Source organism: Podarcis bocagei, assembly GCF_964188305.1.
Source record: "Podarcis bocagei genome assembly, chromosome: 13".
Lineage (NCBI taxonomy): Eukaryota > Metazoa > Chordata > Lepidosauria > Squamata > Lacertidae > Podarcis > Podarcis bocagei.
The window spans coordinates 56,093,661-56,116,645 of NC_138138.1; the positions used below are offsets into that span (position 1 = coordinate 56,093,661).

General features: G+C 49.3%; 1 protein-coding gene across 2 annotated transcripts in view; it reads right to left on the reverse strand.

The window, feature by feature from the left end:
- SRRT (serrate, RNA effector molecule) overlaps positions 1-22,985 on the reverse strand; it is a 36,637-nt gene that overhangs the window by 13,313 nt on the left and 339 nt on the right. Inside the window, exons 2-11 of one of the 2 annotated variants that reach the window (XM_081167800.1) lie at positions 20,522-20,731; positions 19,271-19,399; positions 16,949-17,095; positions 14,605-14,793; positions 9,688-9,857; positions 7,123-7,292; positions 6,925-7,026; positions 5,409-5,523; positions 2,694-2,893; positions 214-275 (exon numbers count right to left, since the gene is read on the reverse strand). In XM_081167800.1, coding sequence (XP_081023926.1) covers positions 214-275; positions 2,694-2,893; positions 5,409-5,523; positions 6,925-7,026; positions 7,123-7,292; positions 9,688-9,857; positions 14,605-14,793; positions 16,949-17,095; positions 19,271-19,399; positions 20,522-20,640 — 1,403 coding nt within the window. In that variant the 5' untranslated portion in view covers positions 20,641-20,731. The remainder of the gene's footprint in view (positions 1-213; positions 276-2,693; positions 2,894-5,408; positions 5,524-6,924; positions 7,027-7,122; positions 7,293-9,687; positions 9,858-14,604; positions 14,794-16,948; positions 17,096-19,270; positions 19,400-20,521; positions 20,732-22,985) is intronic. The other variant, XM_081167801.1, reaches the window with a different exon arrangement.

Below are 22,985 nucleotides of genomic sequence, written 5' to 3' on the forward strand. Positions count from 1 at the left end.
GAGGCGAGAGTGTTGATCCTGTGTTCGAATCCTGCGAGAGCAGGTGGCTGGCCTAGATGGGCGCCCTTTGGCCTGATCCTGCAAGCTCTTCTGACCTTCTTATGCTGTTCTACAGACAGGGGATCCTATGGAACTATGACTGATATGACACAGACAGACACACAAGCAACGTGCAGGAAGTCTTTGGGTGTGGGTTCAAAAAACGAACGTTACCTCCTTTCCGGCTGGGGTTCTGAAAGAGCGACTCTCATGAAGCCCGGGTACCTTTTGCAAAGCTGAGAAAGAAGGGAGGGGAGTCAAAAGCTGGAAATTTGTGGGGTAGGTATGTTAAGGCTGAAATAAAAAATTAAGGTCTTATATACGTATATATAATAAATGCTCATAAATGTACCAAGCAAAGATGCACATAAACATATAAACCACATGTCTGAAGCAGCACAGGAAAACAGCCCGGAAACCATTTTGACTCCCAATCTGACCAAATGATTTCTCTGCAAGGTCGAAGGAAAATGGAAAATCCTCCCCGTTGCCTTTTCATTCACAAATCCTGTCTTAAGGGTATGTCTGTGTATGAATAGGGTGTGACCCTGTGACCTGGCTCAGGAACGAAGTATTTGTCATTACAAAAGACTGGCCAGGCTCCCCAGCGTATCCAGTCAAGTGAGCATTAACAGGTAACCTGCCATACAGGAGGTAAACAACGCACTCAGATTTCTGTTGTAGACCACCCCTTTCTGTGATGTATGTATGATGTTTCTGGGGGTGGTCTTGGACTCCAGGGCAGGCAATTTAAAATGTCTCTATAGGGGCGGGCACACCTGGGTTCTGGGTCCTCCTCCTTTCCTGCGTGTGAAGGGGGCACCCTGTTGAAACAGTTCAATAAAGATCAGGCTTTGCTTCTCAATATTCTATGGTTGGCCTCTGTTCTTTTCTCCAACTGATGGAGAAACTGCAAAGGACTCTATAAGGGCTCTTGTGTCCCCCATAAGGGAATGAGGGCAGATTTTCGTTTATTAGAAAGCAGAAAACCCTGCTCAACCCCCGGCCCCAGAAGAAGAAACCTTGCCAAGTCAGCTCCTCTATCACAGAAGGGCAGCCCGTCTTAGGATTCGAACCCATTGATTCAAATGTTTCTGCTAAACATCAGAAATAATTTTCTGGTGGCAAGAGCCGCCCGGCAGCGAAACAGGGTCCCTCGGAAGGTGGTGGGCTCTCCTTTGTTGGGGGCCTTTGGACAGAGGTTGGGTGGCTGTCAAAGACTTTTCAGCTGTGATTCCTGAATTACAGGGGGTTGGGCTAGAGGTCCTCCGGGGTCCCTTCCAGCTCTTCTACAACCCTACAATCCACTCGTTTCTTACATTGATACCCCACCAAGAGCTGGAGGCGGTATACGCCTGTCCCTGCCTCTTTGTTTTGTCATCAAAACAACCCTGCGGGGTAGTTTAGGCTGAAAGAGGCAGTGACTGGCCCCAAGCCGCCCAACTGACCACTGCTGATTGTCTGCCCCCTGCCAGAGTGTGCTGGGAAAAGAGAGGCCAGGTTTACTGAAAGGAGGGAGGGAGGCTGTCTGGAAAGCTCTGAGCACCATATACCGTATTTTTCACTCCATAAGATGCACCTAGTTTTCAGAGGAGGAAAACAAGAAAAAAAATATTCTGAACAAAACAGTGGATGTATGATATTTGTGGTTCATGCTGTTGCCACAGACGTGTGATTTGACAGTGAGTTTGGGGTAGCCCAATGCAAAAATCCTGAGGATCCATGTGGATCCGTGCTTTGTAACCACGTTTTTGCACCACTGTGGCCCCACGAAACAGTGGATGCGTGGGTTTTTTTGGTGCAGGCTGCAGCCATGGACATGCTATGTGATCTGATGGTGAATTTGGGGTGACCCAATGCAAAAATCCTGAGGATCCATGGGCTTTTACCTCCCCCCTTATCTCTCTCCCGATCCCACAGACCAGCTGTTTCCTTTCAACACTCCCTTCCCTCTTGCTTGCCTTAGTGTCTTTTCCTTAGCTGGAGCAGTTTTTTGCCTCTCCTTTTCTTCTAATTTCTCTCCTTATTGCTTTAGTCTTCCTGTTTCCCCCCTTTGCAAGTTTGCTGTCTTTACCTCCCCCCTCCCAGGCAGCCTCCTTTATCTCTAGCGTCCCTTATCTCTCTCCCCGATTGGCAAACCATCAGCGACTTTATTTCAACACCCACTTCCCTCTTTCACAAAAAAGGCATGATCTGCTTTTCTCCCTGGGCAATTCGGCTCCAGGGACCACGCATTTGCTCCATAAGGCGCACAGACATTTCCTCTTACTTTTTAGGAAGAAAAAAGTGCGTCTTACGAAGTGAAAAATATGGTATATCCAAAAGGGCTCAGTGCCAGTGCAGCTGCTCTGCATGCAGAAGGTCCCAGACTCTCTCCTCCCCTTTGGTAGCTCCAGGCAGGGCTGAGAATACACCTAGCCTAGAACCCAGAGAGCCACAGCTGCCAGCCAGTGTCGACATCACTAAGCTAGGTACAATAATATTATTAATGAAACAGACAAGATTCCCCATTGGCCTGACTTACCTATGCTCCTTATAAGCCTTCCCAAGCCTGCCCTCTCCCTGGAGGGGCCTCCTAGGGTCTCACAGCCCACCCCAGAGACACCTGCTCTTCCCTGCAGCGCCACTATCGAGAGAAGCTGGGTTCCACTCACCGCCACGATCTCTGCCTGGGAGATGTTGGGGGCGATGTTCCGCACAAAGAGGGAGCAGGTCTTGTGCAGGGGACGGGGCTTGGGCTCCCCATCCTTCTCCTTGGCTTTGGGGGGCTCCTCGCCGCCTTCCTTCGCTGGCCCCGCTGTCGCGCCGGCTGCCCCTGCTGCCGCCCCGGCCTTCTCCTCCTTCGGCTTCTTGTCTGCAAAAAAGAGGCGGCAAAGAACTCTGAGCAAGGCCTCTGGGGCGGATTTCCTCCGGCTAACCGGCGGCGAGGGAATTGCGAATCCCAAGGCGTCGGAAGAGCAGGCTGACTCTTGCGAGCTGCCGGATTACACATCTCAAGAAAAAAGCACACCAGGAACTCAGGCCAATGTAAGTTTCAGTAGTGGGAGTGGTCCCTACTGACAAGTCAATAGTCGATAGTAACAAAAACTAATCCATTCAAAAATATGTATTCTGACAAGAATTACAAACTCAAGTAGAGATTGCAAACTCTAACAGAGTGAAAAAGAGAAAATCTTTCTAACAAATTATTGTGTTATACGTGTCTTTATGAGTTTGAGATCTCGGTTAGAGTTTGTAATCTCTACTTGAGTTTGTAATTCTTGTCAGAATTGAATTGTGAGTAGGGACCACTCCCACTATTGAAACTTACATTGGCCTGAGTTCTTGGTGTGCTTTTTTCTTGGAATTACACATCTCATGAAGCAAGCAAGCAAACAAACAAACAAGCAAACAAACCCCTGCATCTCTAGGTCCAAAGAACTGGAGCTTTGGTTTACCAGAGGCAACACTTTTTTATATATATAAAAAAAACCAGACTCAGGAAAGAAACAGCTCAGGCTGCAGAGGCTTATCTCTGGCTTCAGCAAAGCCACAGAGGCAAAACCCTTTGCTCTTTTCTAATTTGGAGACCTCTAAACGTAAGAAGGTAAGACGGGCTTGCAGGATGAGGCCATCTAGTCCGGCACCCTGTCCTCACAGCGTCCGACCAGATGGCCATAGCGGTATGCCAGCAAGGTGGAACTGAGCGCCAGGGCAAACGCCCTTTCACAATACGGCTTTCCAATCCTTCCTTTCACTGCTCACGCATCTTAAATGTATACAGTGGTGCCTTGCAAGACGAAAAGAATCCGTTCTGTGATTCTCTTCGTCTAGCGGTTTTTTCGTCTTGCGAAGCAAGCCCATTGACGGATTTGCGGATTAGCGGCTTATCTGCTGATCGGATCAGCTGATAAGCGGCTTAGCGGCTTAGAAAAGGGGGGGGGGAGGAAAAAAAACCAGCAGGAACTCGCAAGACATTGTCGTCTTGCAAAGCAAGCCCATAGGAGATTCGTTTTGCGAAGCACCTCCAAAACGGAAAACTCTTTCGTCTAGCGAGTTTTCTGTCTTGCGAGGCATTCGTCTTGCGGGGCACCACTGTACCGCACATTTCCGTGTACAAGACGAGTGTTTTTTCTTAGAAAATTATGACAAAGGGGGGGGTATTTATGGGGTTAACCTCTATGTGTCCTGCATCTGGGGGGAGCTTCCTACAGCTGAGTTCTTTGTCTGTGTGATACTTTCACTTCTCACGGAGAAGAGTCAGAGACGCGCGCCAGGTCTCCGGTCTCTGACGGGATTGTGTGTTTTATCTGTCCGATGTAAATAAAGCTGTTTAGTATAGAAAGAAACAGCGTGTGGACTCTTCTCTTAACGCACACATCAAGCACATGCTGCCGCTCTGCTACTGGCTGGGAATTCTGGAGCGGTGGGAGTGTACCGGACCCAGTCAGATGTACAACAGGAGGTCGTCTTATACACGGATAGCGCATAGTGGGGACGTGGGATTGGTTGCTCCCGGGAGCCGGAGATTGTCAGCGGCTATTGGGAGTGTTATTGGTGGCTGCAGCAAGGGCTGGTGTCGATTGGCTGTCACTGCAGCTATTTGGCGGGCGATAGGTGGGTTTTGCAACGCGTGTGAGTGGCAACGTATGTCAGGCAGGTGAGCGATTTTTGGCAACCCCCCCTTAAAAAGCTCAACAACTCTGGGCAATCCCCCCTCCATTTTCTTAATTTGGAGTCCCCCCAAAAAACCGGGAGAATCCGCGACCAGAAAGAAGAGGAACATCAAGAAGACCGGAAGAAATTTAAAGACTATTTGAATAAATATTGTAATATTAAAGATATATAACCACTTGAAAGAAACAATTAGGCCTAGGATTAAAATGGAATTAAATTTATAAATAAGAAAATGTACGATAAGGAAAGCTATGTAACATGAATAGGACTGTGATATGGTCTTTTGAAACACTGATATTGGAAACTGCTACATATAATTACTAAGAAATTCGGATGGAAGAGATTCGAGGAAGTCAAATACTATGTTTATGAAGATGGATGGTACTTAATTTTAATTAATTAAGTGGTAATATGTTCTATGTATCTTTTCCCCCCTCTTTTTCTTTTCTTTTTTGTTTGTTTTTATTATTGTTAATCTTTTATTTCTTTACTATGTTTATCTACTGAAAATAATAAATATTATTTTGGGGGGGGAAAGCTCAATAACTCTGCCCCCCCAAAACTCAACAACTCTGGGCAATCCTCCCTCCATTTTCTTAATTTGGAGCCCTCTCCCCAAAATAGGGGGCGTCTTTTACACAGGGGCGTCTTATACACGGAAAAATACAGTACATCCATTCGTTGTTGTTTTTCTACTGGACCTCTCCACCCACCTTCCTTGTCCTCCTCTTCGGGGCGCCCGCCTTCTGACTCTGTGTCAGATTCAGAAACGCTGCCTTCGTCGTAGCTGTCGTCTCCACTGCGCTTCCGTTTGTGTTTGTGGCCGATCTGGGAGGGGTGGGAGAAAGGAAGCAGTCAATCCTACCCCAAAAAAATCTCGTTTCTGGGGCATATTATCATCATTATCTCTAAATCCCGCCTCCCCGCCTCAGGGGCGGCTTGCCACAAATTATCGCAACACGGATAAAAACGTCTTAAGAGAGACCCGTTAGGAAATATGTTTGATGTATCACAGTATTTTAATATTTTTTTGGAAGCCGCCCAGAGTGGCTGGGGAAGCCCAGCCAGATGGGCGGGGTATAAATAATAAAGTATTATTATTATAAATAGTTAAACTACGAGAGACTTAAAATACATATAAAAGGCAGGTCTATTAAAACACAGGTGATGAGAACAGCGTGGCGTTACTTCAAAGCCCTTTCTTTAATTGAAAACAGTCAGCTTGCAAAAGGCCTGTTAGAATAAGGTATCCTTCGCTGGCTGACAAAAAGAGAAGAAGGAGGGAGCCTTTGGTCTGACCCAACAATGCTCTTGTTTCCTCCCGCTTCCTTTGCACCATTTACTCCTGGAATAACGCTTGGCCTTTCTTTAAAGAGGCAGGGAGGTTTGTTCCCCCCCATCTATATATATATATAAAAAGGTAAAGTACCCCTGGACGGTTAAGTCCAAGGGCAACTCTGGGGTTGAAGTGCTCATCTCGCTTTATCAGCCAAGGGAGCCGGCGTTTGTCCACAGACAGCTTTCTGGGTTATGTGGCCAACAGGACTAAACCGCTTCTGGTGCAACGGAAATGCCGTTTCCCTTCCCACCACAGAGGTATCTATTTATCTACTTGCACTTTGACGTGCTTTCGAACTGCCAGGTCGGCAGGAGCTGGGACTGAGTAACGGGAGCTCACCCCGTCACGGGGATTCGCACCGTCGACCTTCTGATCGGCAAGCCCAAGAGGCTCAGTCCAGTATACCTGAAGGAGCGTCTCCACCTCCATCGTTCTGCCCGGACACTGAAGTCCAGCTCCAAGGGCCTTCTGGTGGTTCCCTCGCTGCGAGAAGCCAAGTTACAGGGAACCAGACAGAGGGCCTTCTCTGTGGTGGCGCCCGCCCTGTGGAACGTCCTCTCACCAGTTGTCAAAGAGAAAAATAACTACCAAACTTTTAGAAGACATCTAAAGGCCTCTTTAGGGAAGCTTTTAATGCTTAATAGGTTACTGTATTTTAGTGTTTTGTTGGAAGCCGCCCAGAGTGGCTGGGAGGACCCAGCCAGATAGGCGGGGTATAAATAATAAATTATTATTATATTATTATTTAGACCACAGCGCCGCCCGCGTCCCTCCCACCTATCTAACCTCCAGCACGGCACAGACCTGCCTCCGCACACTCCCTACTCTGGCAGCTCATCCACTTCCCGCCTGCCCTGATTCAATGAAGAGAAGCATGGAGCGCCCCGCACCTTTTTGGCCTCCTTGTCCGCCTCCTCTTTCTTCTCAGCCCTCTTCTCCTCCTCTTCCGAGGCCTTCTTCGCCTTCTCCTCGACAGCTTCCTCGTCGCCAGCCTAGGACAGAGCAGGGAGGCACGTCAGACACCCCTGCCCAGCTGGCAGCAGCAAGGAAGACCCAGCCAGGATGGCACCCGCCTCCCCAGGGCCTACCTTCTTGGCCTCCTCCTTCTTGTCGTCCTTCTCCGAGGCTTTGCGGTCCAGCTCCTGCAGCCGGTTCTCTTCCTTCTTCCCGGGCTCTGCCTTCTCCTGACGCTCCTCCTCTTCCTCCTGGTCCAGGATCTTCAGGTCATGTTCAGTCCCGCCTTCCATCTTAATGACGGCTGCAGGGGGAGAGGGAGCCACCACCGTCAAGGCCCTGACAGGCTCTTAACTATGGCATGTGGAGGCAATTCTGGGGGGTTCAGCAGCTTTCGAACTCAGCAAAAGATCTACATGGACCCCAGGCGGCCACCACCTTTCTTCACAACTGTTTATAAAGATAATTAAAACCGGCAGCCTAGAAGATTAAAAATATGTCAACGCCTAAGTGTCTCGAGTAAAATAATAATAATAATAATACATTTTATTTATACCCCGCCCTCCCCGGCCAGAGCCAGGCTCAGGGTGGCTAACGCCAATAAATAATCACAGTAAAAATGTAATAGGGGAAAAAGAGAGGGGAGGGGAACCCAATTTAAAATACAGGTAATGTAATTTAAAAAGCAGCCTCATTTTAAAGTAGCCGATAAATCAAGACCATAAAAGGGGAGGGAAACATAAGGGTCAGACCGAGTCCAAACCAAAGGCCAGGCGGAACAGCTCTGTCTTGCAGGCCCTGCGGAAAGATGTCAAATCCCGCAGGGTCCTGGTCTCTTGTGACATAGCGTTCCACCACGTCGGGGCCAGTGCTGAAAAGGCCCTGGCCCTAGTTGAGACCAATTTAACCACCTTGAGGCTCGGGACCTCCAAGGTGTTGTCATTTGTGGACCTTAAGGTCCTCCGCGGGGCATACCAGGAGAGGCGCTCCCATAGGTACCTGGGTCCTAGGCCGCATATGGCTTTAAAGGTGAAAACCAGCACCTTAAACCTGACCCTGTACTCCACCGGGAGTCAGTGCAGTTGGTAAAGCACTGGATGAATGTGATCCTGGGGCGAGGACCCCGTGAGGAGCCTTGCCCCGGCATTCTGCACCTGCTGGAGTTTCTGGGTCAGCTTCAAGGGCAGCCCCGCGTAGAGCGAGTTACAGTAGTCAAGCCTGGAGGTGAAGCAGGCTTTGGCTTGTGATGAGGACAGACGCAATGGCCTTTTGGGCACCCAAAGCAAAAACTCTCCTCCACTAGAAATCTTAAGGCAAAATCAGGTAAATCGAACCCTACTGTTGAAGTAATAACTGGATTTACTTTAGTCATGGATCCTCTAATTTTGCTATCTGGTTATGTTAAGGAAATAGCACTAACAGAGGACAGGGAATTATTGCAACGTCTCTTAACTGCAGCCAGAATTATTTGTCAAAACTGGACGGGGGGAGGGGGGATGAGAACACCAATCATGAGAGCATGGGTAACTGCAATCTGGGACGTTGTATATCTGGCTAAGGTTGCATACAGTGGTACCTAAGGTTACATATGCTTCAGGTTACAGACTCCGCTAACCCAGAAATAGTACCTCGGGTTAAGAACTTTGCTTCAGGATGAGAACAGAAATCGTGCAGCGGCAGCGGGAGGCCCCATTAGCTAAAGTGGTGCTTCAGGTTAAGAATAGTTTCCAGGTTAAGAATGGACCTCCAGAACGAATTAAGTACAGTGGTACCTCGGGTTAAGTACTTAATTCGTTCCGGAGGTCCATTCTTAACCTGAAACTGTTCTTAACCTGAAGCACCACTTTAGCTAATGGGGCCTCCTGCTGCCGCCGCGCCGCCGGAGCACGATTTCTGTTCTCATCCTGAAGCAAAGTTCTTAACCTGAAGCACTATTTCTGGGTTAGCGGAGTCTGTAACCTGAAGCGTATGTAACCTGAGGTACCACTGTATATGGTGAGAAGAAGAGGGAAACAGAGTCTTTTCATGATCTTCTCGAGAAAGGAGGTCTGTGCTACTCGGAACTTTGAGATATTAACTTATTACGTGGATTTTTGGCATGGAAATCTGTCTGTAGAAGTGTGGCTTCACCGCACTTCTGCATCGTTGTGGCTTGTGTTGCTTTTCGTTACAAATAAATATCGTATTTTTTGCTCTATAAGACTCACTTTTTCCCTTCTAAAAAGTAAGGGGGAATGTGTGTGCGTCTTATGGGGCAAATGCAGGCTACGCAGCTATCACAGAAGCCAGAACAGCAAGAGGGATTGCTGCTTTCGCTGCGCAGCGATCCCTCTTGCTGTTCTGGCTTCTGAGATTCAGAATATTTTTTTTTCTTGTTTTCCTCCTCCAAAAACTAGGTGCGTCTTGTGGTCTGGTGCGTCTTATAGAGCGTCTTATAGAGCGAAAAATATGGTGCTTAACCCGAGGTACCACTGTATATGGTGAGAAGAAGAGGGAAACAGAGTGTTTTCTTCTTGAGAAAGGTGGTCTGTGCTACTCGGAACTTTGAGATATTAACTTATTACGTGGGATTTTGGCACGGAAATCTGTCCATATATGTGTGGCTTCACTGCACTTCTGCATCGTTCTGGCTTCTGTTGCTTTTTGTTACAAATAGATATATGCAAGGAGGACGACGACGACAAGAACAGCAACTGTACCGGCATCCAAGACTTTGATGATGGCGTTGGCCTTGTCGATCTCCAGCTGCAAGTTTTCGAACCAGCCGTTGTCCATGAGGTAGAGGAAGACGTTCAGGCGGTTCTGGAGGGCGTTGTGAGACTCCTGCTTCCTCCTGCCGGCTTCGTCCGGGTGGTATTTGGACCGGAACCTGAACGGAACCCAAATTAGCAGAAGGGCGGGGGGCGGGGAGGGGCAGGAGAAAGAGACAGAAAAGGAGGGGCGGAGGGGAGGGGAAGAAATGCGTTAGCCAGGAGAAAGGGAAAGGGAAGCACGACCCTCTCGGTCGCTAATTCACACATGCAAAGCGAGGGAAGGAGGGAGGAAACTCCAGGTGCCTTTTATGTTTGGTTTGGTTTCTGTGGAAATGGAAGTGTAGAGGGGGGGGGGGAGGCGCTGCTTGAGGAATTTCTCGGTCGCTGGCAGGCCAGGCCAAAGCCCAACTCAGCAAAAAGGGGCGCCGCTCGCTCGCTGTCTCCCGCCACAGGGAAGGCGGGTGTGCCAGCGAGATTCTTTGCAGAGTGGGTGCTTCGGGGAGACTGCTTTGGTCTAAGAAAGGGCCTCTTACTCCTCGACAACTTGGCTCGGTTCAGAATCCTTTCCCTTTCTCTCTTTGGGTTTAGTTTGTTGCTGCTGCTGCTGCTGTTGTCAAGTTTATTCCCCGCCTTCCACTATTATTATTATTAATTATTATTATTATTATTATTATTATTATTATTATTATTATCCCAGAGAAAGCTTGTGGTTATCAAATCTACTTAGCCACCGCAAAGGGAAGGCGGGTCCTAAAAATGTACGCCTCAAGTGTCGAACGCCAGGGGAAAAAGGGGCGTCTTCAGCACCCGCCGGGAGCATCACAGTGAAGGGAATTCCACAGCTTAGGGGCCACCACAGAGAAGGCCCTCTCCCCCTGGGTCACCCCTACCCTGAGCCTCTGAGGGTGGAGGAACTGCCAAGAGGGACCTCTCCGCAGATCCTGGCACCCGAAGGGGTCTGTAGGGAAGGAGGCGACCTTTCAGGTAACTTTAAACACCGACACAAGCACCTTGGATTGGGTTTTCATTGTCACGCCCTGCAAGCCCTGGGACTTTAGGAGTGAAACGTAGGTCATAAATTGTAATAATAATAACAGCAGCAGCAGCAGCAGCAACAACTATTCCAGGCCCCTCCTGCCTCACTCTCAAGGCTTGCCACAGGCTTCTCCTCCAGCCTCCCCTGGTCTGGTCCTCCGCCATTGCCAGGGCATGGCTGCCATGCTAAAATGCCCCACTGCTAAAATGTCCCCACACCCCAAGCCTCGCCTGCCAGGCAGGGACAGAAAGCCCTCTTTTGTCCGCAAATGCGTAATAAGGAACTAGAACCCTGTTTGAAGAAAGCCTCAGCCCGCCCCCCAGCTCAGAGTGTGGGGTGGGCTAGCTCCAAGGGGGTCGCTTCTGCCAAAGAGGTCAAACTCTGCGGGGAGATCTGGGGGTCCCTGCTTGTGAGGCAGCCGTTTACTCCATTTTCGTGGAGGAGAGGGCTGTCGAAGGCTGCTGGCCACAACAGCTGCGCTCTGCCTTCACGGTTGGAGGAAGCGGTGCTTTTGAATCCCAGTTGCTGGAAACAACAGGAAGGGGGAGTTGCTGCTTGCTGGTTTCTCTTAATGGGCACCTGAGAAGGGGACGCTATGAGCCTCATCCAGCAAAGCTTTCCTTACCCTCTTACGGAAACTGCAGCCTCCACAGCCTGTCTACCTAGATTCCTAGGTTCTTTGGGGCATTCAGCTACTGTGAGTACAGGATGCCGTTCTCTCCCTTTGGCCCAATCCTGCCTCGCCCTATTTGGGACACGATACGCTCTCAGGATTTGGAGATGGGGGGGGGGAGAGATGTAAAAGCAGCTTCGATGGGGGAAGGCAGTTAAAAAGGGGAAGGGTGGAAATTAATACAACCAAATCCAAAACACGCCTTCTACAGTCTTTTTTTTTCTCTTTCTTTTGCAAATACAAGATATGCGTTTTAGGTTTTTATTTTTTTTGCTCTCAGCTCTGATTTAAGAAGACAGAACACGTCATACATACACTGAGAGGAGTCACACTCCGAGCCTTCCAAGCGAAGAGAGTTTTCTTCGGCGGATTTTTTAAGAAAAAAGCAGCACGGGCTTAACCCCAAAAGATTGGAAAATCTCTCTCTCTCTCTCTCGCTGGGCCGCAGGACTTCGTAAAAACAAAAACAAAAGAGAGAGGAGGCTCTGGTGCCTGCGATTTCGCCCTGCTCTGCCTACATCCTGCCAACTCACATTCAGCTAGTCACTGCATTGTGCACAGTGAAGACCCTGACTGTCTGCGCTACGGAGGAAGAAAAAAAAAATCGCCACCACCAGCGGAGAGAGGAAGGGGGTAAAATTGAAAAAAAAAAAGCACATTCAAGGCTCTTTGGTTTGTTTTGCTTATTTATGGATTCTCCAGGCTGAGGACGGATGGTTTTTGGAGTCTCCTGTGAGAGGTTCTTGGGAGGAGGGGAGAAAAGGCCAAGTTATTACAGTCAACAACCAATTAACAAAAATGAAAGAAGTTCAAGTCTATCAAAGGAAATTAAAATGGTCAAAAGTGAACACACACACACAGAGAGAGACACAGCTGTGTTAGATACCCAATCGCCTAGGGGAGAGGAACCACACACAGCCGACTCCCCTTGCTGAGATTCCCCCATCCAGCGCTGCAGCAAAGTGGCCCTCCGCTCCCCAGGCACGCAAACAATCTCGGCCACGTCCACCCAGAGGCCACCTTTCGCCCCCAGCCTCCTTCCCTTGCCCTGGAGCAACCCTCACTAACCCTCCCAGTTCTCCATAGGCCTGACCTGAAGCCTGTTCCACCTATCCTGCCAACCTGGTAAACTGATTTCGGATGGTTCAATAATAGCAGCTGCGGTCGTGCTCTGTAGAAACTAAAACAAAAAACCCAGAAACGTCCTCATCCGATGGGCCAAGCCCCACCCACACATGCCCTCAAAAGCAGAGTAGAGTTGTTGCACTAGAACCTGGCAGAGACCAGGGTTCGAATCCTCCCATTCGGCCCTTGGGGGCCAGTTACTGCCTCTCAGCCTATCCTATGCTGCAGGGTTACAGTGGGGATTAAATGAGGCGGGAGGACCATGAACATTTCCCCTTGAGCTCTTCGGATAAAATAAGTGGGATATAAATGCAGCAGATAATTAACAAGATCAATACAAGGATGCTTCCCCTGACTAGTGGCTGGCAGTTTTCTTTCTCAATTTTATTTTGCGTTTGCTCAGTTTTCAAGGATTCTGCTGGAAAGCGTGCGTGCGCTTTTAACAGCAGGCAAACAAGCTGCTGGAGCTATTGAGCAGAGAACCCAAGTAAAAGAGGAACTGGGGTTTCCAAACTGGAATTCTGAAAGTATTTAGTACACAAGCAAGTCAGCTGAGAAGAAGACAGGAATTAGGAAAAAGCACAAGACATCTAAATGATGAAAAGCTGCATTTTGCAAGTGAGAGGAGGGGAGTGGGTGCAAAACAGCTCATTACCACCTGGATTCAGATAATCACGGCTGTGTTCGCACACATTGCTAAACCATGGTTTGTTCGATGAACCACGTGACAACAAGCCATGGTTTGTTCTCTCCAAAGCTTGCTTTGCTCCCCAGCTGCGCTTGCCTTGTAGCTTGGAGAGCATCTAGGGTAGGGGTCAATCAAGATCATTGGGGTTAGACCATAATAAACCATGGTTTACAAGCCAGCAACAAGCCGCAGCTTCACGTTGCGGTCTGCTGCCAGAGAACAAACCATGGTTAGTATGCTGGGCTTGGGACTTCTAACAAGCCACACACACGCTAAATGAGTCATGTGTGAACCCAGCCGGTGGTGGAGGAAGTTTTTATGCTTACTGATGCGAAACAGAACTAGTGGAAAACATGTCAAGGGAGCAAAGACGGTACGTAGGTGATGAAGATGGGAGGAGAACAACAAAGACTTCCAGAGAGGCGGGGTTTCTACACGTCTCTCATTTCCCACCTCTCTCGTCCGTATTTCCACACGTTCAGTATTCCTCAGCATTTCTTTTTGACCCCCTGAACCACCACATCCTTCTAAGCAGTTTCTACATTTCGTAGAGCACACCTGAGCGCGCCAAGTCAAAGTCCGCTGCTTCAACTAAACCAACCAACTCCAACCTGGCAACCTCGAGGTGCTTCAGACAAGGGGCGCAGCCGGCTCGGATGAGGGATGATGGGAACTGTGGTCCAAAACACCCGGAAGGCAACAGGCTGGGGGAGCCGGAGCTGAATATGCTGGGAACAGCTGGTTGATTTCATTGGCTGCGCTGGTTGTAACAGAGCTCTCCCACTCACTAACGCTGCTCTGCTATCTGTAAACTAGAAACGTAGACTAGGGAGGGTGAATTAGCACCCGAATCTGGCAGTCCAAGGGGAAAGGGGGGCCTATTTATGGGAGGGGGGGCCTCAGGAACAAGGCCAGCACCCAGAATGGATGTGTGCGTGCTTCTTCTTCTAGCCTGCCTGTGTGTGTCTGGGATGGGGCTCATATACCCCATGGAGAAAAGCTGCAAGGACTTCACAGGGATATGTGCAGAATATTCTTTCAATTAGCTGGAGACTTCGTGCCACACTGATTTTTTTTAACTCACACAAGTCATTTAAAGCCCTGAGCATTCCAGCAAGCTACACCCATCGGAAGGCCAGGCAGCGGCAGCCTTCTAACGCCTGACATATCTACCAACTGCTTACTGAATTATCTTCCGCTCTGAAGGCCTCTTATTTAGGTTGCCAGTCACGCATAACTACAGATACACATCCCTGAGGGAAGCAGACCTCTCCTTGCTCCACCTCCCGCCTCTCCCCCGCCCCGTCCAAGGCAGGAAGGCCCAGCCCACGAGAGACGTACCACTCTTCATCCTTGTGGGCCAGGAAGAAGTCCTGCATCTTTTGGCGCTGGAAGTCCAGCTTGTAGTCGTTGTAGCGCTTGACGGCTTCCGTCTCGTCGACGGAATCGTCCAAGGAGAGGAGGAACTCCTTGAAGTTCTTCATCACGGGAGGGGCGATGCCCAGGTCCACCTCCGCGATGTTCCCCAGCCTGGGAGGGAAGGAGAAAAAGGGAAATAAAAAGGTGTGCGTTCTCGCAACTCAACGTCTCCGGCGCAAAGAGGAGACGCTTTCAAAACCAGCAAAGCTCTGCAGACCCTTTTCAAGTGCACAGTTGAGTTGTCAAGTGCAGGAGATGGGAGGGGTGGCCTGCCCTGGATGGGGTCGCACCCCCTCAGAATAATAATAATAATAAAAAATAATAATAATATTCTGGGTGGCTTCCAATTTTTTTTCGCAGTTTGGGGCTGCTCCTGGATTTGACCTTGGCTTTGCTAACTTCCAGAATGGATTACTGCAACGCGCTCTACGTGGGGCCGCCCTTGAAGACGACCGGGAAACTTCAACGGCTCCAAAACTCAGTGGCTGGATTACTGGCTGGGATTCCATATAACCCTTGTTTTAAAGCAGCTGCATTGGTTGCCAGTTTGTTTTCGGATCAGATTCAAGGTGCTGACATGACACAGTGGTACCTTGGAACTCGAACGGCTTGGCTCCCGAACAAATCGGCTCCCAAACGCCGCAAAACGCAGAAGTGTTCCGGTTTGTGAATGTTTTTTGGAAGCCGAACGTCCGACGCAGCTTCCAATTGAGTGCAGGAAGCTTCTGCAGCCAATCAGAAGCTGTGCCTTGGTTTTTCAAACGGTTTCGAGAGTCGAACGGACTCCCGGAACGGATTAAGTTCAAGAACAAAGGTGCCACTCTAGTTTAAAGTTCTAAATGACTCTTGGTGGTAGATTGGGGGAGGGTCTTCTCTGTGGTGGCCCCCAAGATATGGAATTCCCTCCCTGCAGAGGTTCACCTTTCACCTCTATCATACAGCATTCCAGAGGACGCTGAAGATTCACCTCCTTCCCCTGGTTTTTGACACTTGAGGGGCATATCTTTCAGCCCCACTTTAATTTTATGATTGTTGTTTTAAACTGTTTACAACGTTTTGTTTTAAAGGTGTAACCCACCCTGGGACCTCCCATGAAAAGTGGGCATTAGCTAAACGAATAGCTAGTATTGTTTTCATTTTACCAACAGGATTAACGGCAAACCCAATGTAAACCTGACGTAACCAATCCAAACCCTGCCAAATCCAACATAACTGTAATTACTTAAGAAGCCTGTGCAAGGCTTACTTAACTGTACTTATTTAATTAACTGTAATTCCTTAAGAAGCCTGGGTACTTTCTACTGTTAAGTACCCGGAGCGGCACAATATGAATTATAAGACCATGTGGCAACCTGGCCCTAAGCCACTTAGGGCTTTAAAAGAGCCCAGGTGGAAATTGGAAGTCAATGGAGCTGACGAAAGCTCAGTTATGTTCCCCAGCCTATGAGCACAAAGCAAAGGCCTGGCTGCTTCATCTGAAGAAACCTAAAGCTCTCAGACTATCTCCAAAGTGAGCCCCACATTGTGTGCATGGCAGGGCCGCCCCTGGAAGTAACCGAAGCATGGATGGAGGGGGCCAAGTCCGCCTTCTCCAGGGCCCACCCACAGGTGATCAAATGCTGCCTTATCATCTGATTTTTCATGGCCGGGTTTGAGCTGCAGCACAAGTGGGACGGGCCTGTTTCCATTTCAGAGCACAATTCAAAGTGTTGGTGCTGACCTTGAAAGCCCTAAACGGCCTCAAAGGCCCAGGATACATGAAGGAGCGCCTCCACCCCCATCGTTCTGCCCGGACGCTGAGGTCCAGCTCTGAGGGCCTTCTGGCGGTTCCCTCGCTGTGAGAAGCAAAGCTACAGGGAACCAGGCAGAGGGGCTTCCTGGTGGTGGCATCTGCCCTGTGGAACGCCCTCCCAGCAGATGTCAAAGAGAAAAACAACTACCTGACATTTAGAAGACATCTGAAGGCAGCCCTGGGTTTTAATGTGTGACATTTTAATGTATTTTTCATCTTTGTTGGAAGCCGCACAGAGTGGCTGGGAAAACCCAGCCAGATGGATGGGGTACAAACAATAAATGAAATAATTATTATTATTATTCTACTTTGTCACACGGAAAGCAGCAGGGAGGCGTTTCAGTATTTGTAGGCACCTGTTCTTGGGCAGGCGATTTGACCAACGTATCTCACAGTCTTCAGGCAGAGCAGCCCTCACCTGAGTGGCAAAGGCCACCTGGCTTGAATACGCAGGACGTGCTCGGAGCAGCTTACCTGGCTTGGATAGGCAAGATGTGATGCTGCGTCACGTGCATTTCTGGGTGAGCCCAAGGTTGCGGAGGTCCGTAGGTAGGGCCGGTGGTCACGCCACTGTAAGGCATCTCGTAGCCGCTGTGGTAGGGGTCTGATGTGTGCTCATCCCTGCAGGAGTTTTTTGGGGGAGGGGGGTAAAGTTAAAACCACCAAGAGGACTGGGGGAGAACCAAAGTGTTAATTGATCCCGATTTATTTTGGAGCAAGGGGATAGGTGTTAAAACCAGTTCTTCCCAAACTGTTTCTGGCCGGTCCACACCCTTGGTGCCATAACCTCATCCTCAGTGCGTCCTGCCTTACCCTACAAAATGCAATATTCAGAATACCAGTCTGCACAACCCACGATAACGGCACAGTGAAATTCAGAACAGTGCCCATTAACTGCACATATATTCAAAATCTACCGTATTTTTCGCTCTATAAGACACACTTTTCCCCCTTCAAAAATGAAGGGAAATGTGTATGCATCATATGGAGTGAATGCAGGCTCCCCCAGCGCTCCAGAGGCTTCACGTTGCTTTCGCTGAAGCCGCCTGAAGCCCCCGGAGCACAGGAAACTCCCGCTGCGCTCCGGGGGCTTCAGGCAGCTATCCGCAAGCCTTCAGAGCGCAGCAGGAGTTCCCGCTGTGCTCCAAAGGCTTGCGGATAGCCGCCTGAAGCCTGGAGAGCGAGAGGGGTTGGTGCACACCGATCCCTCTTGCTCTCCAGGCTTCGCTTCGCTGGAGAGGCACTGCAGTTTTCCCTCTCTGCGTGGCGCCCCTTCAGCGAAGTGGGAGGAAAAATGGAAGGGGCTCCGTTTCTCCTGCCGCTTCGCTGAAGGGGTGCTGAGCAGAGAGGGGGAGGATTTTTTCCCCTGTTCTCCCCCTCCTATGGTCCGGTGCGTCCTAAAGAGCGAAAAATACGGTAATTCAAACCATTTAGCTTGATTAATTCAACAAAATGGACAAACTGGATCCTGTGATACCAGCTTTTCAAACTTGGACAATTGTTTCCACCTCCAGCATCCTTCCCCCTCCGCCCAGGTTATCCTGGACAAAGAAAAGGTTTTGCCTCCTTCTCTCGTATCACTAGAACTCGTAGACATTCAATGAAGCTGAACGCTGGGAGAGCCAGCACTGATAAAAGAAACGCAGTGGAACTGTGGAACTCCCTCCTGCAGTCACCAACTAAGGTGGCTACTAGCCATGACTGCTACGTTCTGCCTCCGTAGTTGGAGGCAGCAATGCTTTTGAATGATTGTTATGTATTTATTGATACCCTGCCTTTTCCCCTGACAAGGACTCAAGGTCCTTGAGAACAGCTAATCCCAGCTGCTGGAAAGAGTTGCTCTTGTGTAGTGATCAGATGGGATTACTAGGAGGAATTATAAAATATGCATCAAGCCATTGTGTCCGCAATGAAAACATTGTGTTGACTGGGTTTGATTCATTGACAATAATTTCTTATCAAATACCACAAGCCTCTGCATCTCAGCCATTTTTCTCTACTGTCCATTTCTCTATGTTTGACAGGCACGTATAAGCATTCTAGGACACAGACCAGTTGCCGGTTGCTGCACCAGGCATCCTAGGCCATAAAGTAAGTAGGTTATTTTGATGTAGTTTAATCTTTAGGTGCCAGGAAGAGAATTCACAAAGAGATGGTAAATACTGCCATCCTGCCTCTCCTGTTTATGACCCCCGGGGTTTCCTAAAAGCATGCCTTCTTGCTTCCTCTTTTATTTACTCTGAACTACATATGCATGCTCAAGTAGGAAACACTTTCTTTGAAGTTAGAAGAAGTTCTTCTGATCTGACTTTGTCCCACGTGGGGTTTTTTGAAATGCTCAGAGGATATCTGATTGGTTCTTACGAACGCTGTGTAAAAAGTTCTTTTGTGAATAAAACGACCTGGGCCGAGGGGTGGGCAGGAATTATTATTATACGCACTCCTCCCAGAGTCTTGCTGGTCAAGCCATGTGTGTGTTTTATTAATCAAGTGTCCAATCCTTCCTTGCTTTAGGAATGCTACACTCCTGTGCTCAGGTCCTGCTTCCGCATTTCCCAATGGGGCATTTGGCTGACCACTGTGATAACTGGAGGCTGGATGAGATGGGACACTCACTGGCCTGATCCAGAGGGGCTCTTATGTTCTTCACACTCTGGATGGTCACAGATTCCCCAGACCTGATCCAATATGCTGTTTCTGCTGAGCAGTTCCTCTTGGGAACCAGAAACTGAAGAGTCACGTAACACAGAACAAGAATGGAAGAAGCAACCCAGAGGAGATCAAACGGCCACCTACCAGTCTCGCCGCATCCGTTTCTGTGGAGGGCTCAGTTCGTGGCGAGGTGGGGAGAAGCGTTCCCGCCTGTTCCGGTCATAATCGCGGTATTCGCCTCTGCTGCGGCGCTCTCGGCCCCTGTCCCAGTCCCTGGATGCAAACACCACAGAGCTGGTAAGGAGGGCATGAATAACTGACCCCTCTCTGCGGCTGGCAGGGCAGAAATCAGCCCAAGTGGGTTTTCTACCAGCCCTCTGTGCCATGAGCTGAAGTGCCTGAGAAATATTTCAGGACCTGCTCTACCTGGATTCCACCCTGCCCCCTCAAAAACAGGGCAATCAACTATCATGTGTTAAGGATTCTAATACGCTTAAAATGTTTTCCAATACGCTTAAAACGTTTTTACCCAGATGCGCAGAACTGCTGCTGTCACACAAAATACCTGCTCCACATTTATAAGAACTCAATCTTTTAGTGCAGCAGCACTTATGGAACTCCCTGCCTATTGATATCAGGAAGGCAGATTCACTGTACTCTTTTTGGTGCCTGTTAAAAACTTTTTTCTTTAGACAAGCAGGTGTTTAGAAAGCTGGTGCAGGTTTTAACCTGTATTTAAAGGTAAAGGTAAAGGGACCCCTGACCTTAGGTCCAGTCGTGACCGACTCTGGAGTTGCGGCGCTCATCTCGCTTTACTGGCCGAGGGAGCCAGCGTTTGTCCATAGACAGTTTTTCTGGGTCAAGTGGCCAACATCACTAAGCCACTTCTGGCAAACCAGAGCAGTGCACAGAAACGCCGTTTCCCTTCCCGCCGGAGCGGTACCTATTGATCTACTTGCACTTTGATGTTCCTTCGAACTACTAGGTTGGCAGGAGCAGGGATCGAACAACGGGAGCTCACCCCATCACAGGGATTCGAACCGCAGACCTTCTGATCGGCAAGTCCTAGGCTCTGTGGTTTAACCCACAGTGCCACCCGCGTCCCTAGTTATTTTAATTCTTACTCATAGCTTTATTGAGTTTTTTTGTAAACCACTTTGATGTAGTTTTTTGTGTGTGTTTTTTAAACAATCAAGCAGTGTATCATTTTAATGAAATAAAGAAAACAATAAATATAGAATTCCTTCCTATCTTGTAGACCCCCTCCCCCAAGAATGAATGGGCTTTCCTGCAGCCACAGAAAAGAACGGCATAAAGTTTGGTCTCCCTGGGAAGAGAGGAACTCTCTAAGCACATATGCCATTGCTTCCATTCCCCAGGTCACTTGGGGTGTACCTGTCGCTCCAGTCGTCTCGCCGCCTGTCATCACGTTCTCGAGAACGGTCGTAGTCACTCCTTTCACGTCTGAATTTGTCCCTGCGCCTGCGGTCATACTCGTCATCACTGTCACCCATAGTTGCAGGTTGCGACTATCCCTGATTCTGCAGACAAGAGGCAGTTATTCTGAGGGGGTCCAGCGCAGCTTTCTTCAGGGCAAAAAGACCCCTGGCAAAGCACAAGGAAAAGAAAAATAAGCGTGCCCACACTTGTTCCCAAACATTTCCGGAACCCAACCCCTTTAAAAAGCACTATTCAGAATGGCAATAAAATTCAAAGCAATAACAATTAATTGCACATTTATTCACAATCCAATTAAAACTGTTTAATTAACTCAACAAAATTGAGGAATTCGATCCAGTGATGCCAGATTTTCAAAGACGGATAGTCATTTACACATGGTTGCGTGGCATTATAGTCAAGAGAAGTTAAAAGGAAATACATTTAGAAAACTCTCGGAACGTAGAAAGATGCCTTAGATCAGTGGTTGCCAATTAGTTAAGTACTGCAGACCCCGTTTTTCAAAAGCCAAGCCATGGATCCCCTACTTTTGAAATTGCTGATATATCTATGGCAATTTTTGTTATGCGAATGGTGCCACAGACCCCCTGGAGTCCAAAGAACACTATTTGGGAACCAATGCCTTAGACTGAGTCCGGCCTCTGGTCTATCTAGTTCAGTATTGCCTAGGGTAAGCATCCCCAAACTTGGGCCTCCAGCTGTTTAGGGACTACAACTCCCATCATCCCTAGTTGAGAGGACCCATGGTCAGGGATGATGGGAATTGTAGTCCCTAAACAGCCAAGTTTGGGGGTGCCTGGCCTACGGTGACTGGCAGCTGCTCTCCAGGGTCTAAGGCAGAGGATGGCCAGCCAGGGATGGGAGTTGCCGTCACAAAAACAGCGTGAGCCCCAAGTGTGGGAAACCCTGCTGCAGAAAAATCTTCCCTGACCTGGTGCCCTCCAGTGGTCTTGGACCACACATCCCATCATCCACGGCCAGCTCAGTCCAACGACCAAGGATGATGGGTTTTGTGGTCCACCCAAACCAAGCCCACTTCACCCAGGTTGAAGAAACACTGTTCTAGTCCAGGGTTTTCCAAATTTGGCCCTCCAGCTGTTTTCCCGTCATCCCTGACCACTGGTCCTGGCCCAACCTGCTGCCCTCCAGTGGTCTTGGACAACAAGTCCCATCATCCACGGCCAGCTCAGCCCAACGGACAAGGGCAGGCATAGGCAAACTCGGCCCTCCAGATGTTTTGGGACTACAACTCCCACCATCCCTAGCTAACAGGACCAGTGGTCAGGGATGATGGGAACTGTAGTTCCAAAACAGCTGGAGGGCCGGCGTTTTGGGCTTCCCTTTAGTGCAGGCACCCCCAAACTTGGCTCTCCAGCTGTTTAGGGACTACAACTCCCATCACCCCTAGCTAACGGGACCAGCGGTCAGGGATGATGGGAACTGTAGCTCCAAAACAGCTGGAGGGCCGGCGTTTTGGGCTTCCCTTTAGAGCAGGCACCCCCAAACTTGGTTCTCCAGCTCTTTAGGGACTACAACTCTCATCATCCCTAGCTAACAGGACCAGTGGTCAGGGATGATGGGAATTGTAGTTCCAAAACATATGGAGGGCCAGAGTTTTGGGCTTCCCTTTAGAGCAACCCCCAAACTTGGCTCTCCAGCTGTTTAGGGACTACAACTCCCATCATCCCTAGCTAACAGGACCAGTGGTCAGGGATGATGGGAATTGTAGTTCCAAAACATATGGAGGGCCAGAGTTTTGGGCTTCCCTTTAGAGCAGGCACCCCCAAACTTGGCTCTCCAGCTGTTTAGGGACTACAACTCCCATCATCCCTAGCTAACAGGACCAGTGGTCAGGGATGATGGGAATTGTAGTTCCAAAACATATGGAGGGCCAGAGTTTTGGGCTTCCCTTTAGAGCAGGCACCCCCAAACTTGGCTCTCCAGCTGTTTAGGGACTACAACTCCCATCATCCCTAGCTAACAGGACCAGTGGTCAGAGATGATGGGAACTGTAGCTCCAAAACAGCTGGAGGGCCGGAGTTTTGGGCTTCCCTTTAGAGCAGGCACCCCCAAACTTGGCTCTCCAGCTGTTTAGGGACTACAACTCCCATCATCCCTAGCTAACAGGACCAGTGGTCAGGGATGATGGGAATTGTAGTTCCAAAACATATGGAGGGCCAGAGTTTTGGGCTTCCCTTTAGAGCAGGCACCCCCAAACTTGGCTCTCCAGCTGTTTAGGGACTACAACTCCCATCATCCCTAGCTAACAGGACCAGTGGTCAGGGATGATGGGAACTGTAGCTCCAAAACAGCTGGTGGGCCAGAGTTTTGGGCTTCCCTTTAGGGCAGGCAGAGGCAAACTCGGCCCACCAGCTGTTTTGGGACTACAACTCCCAGCACC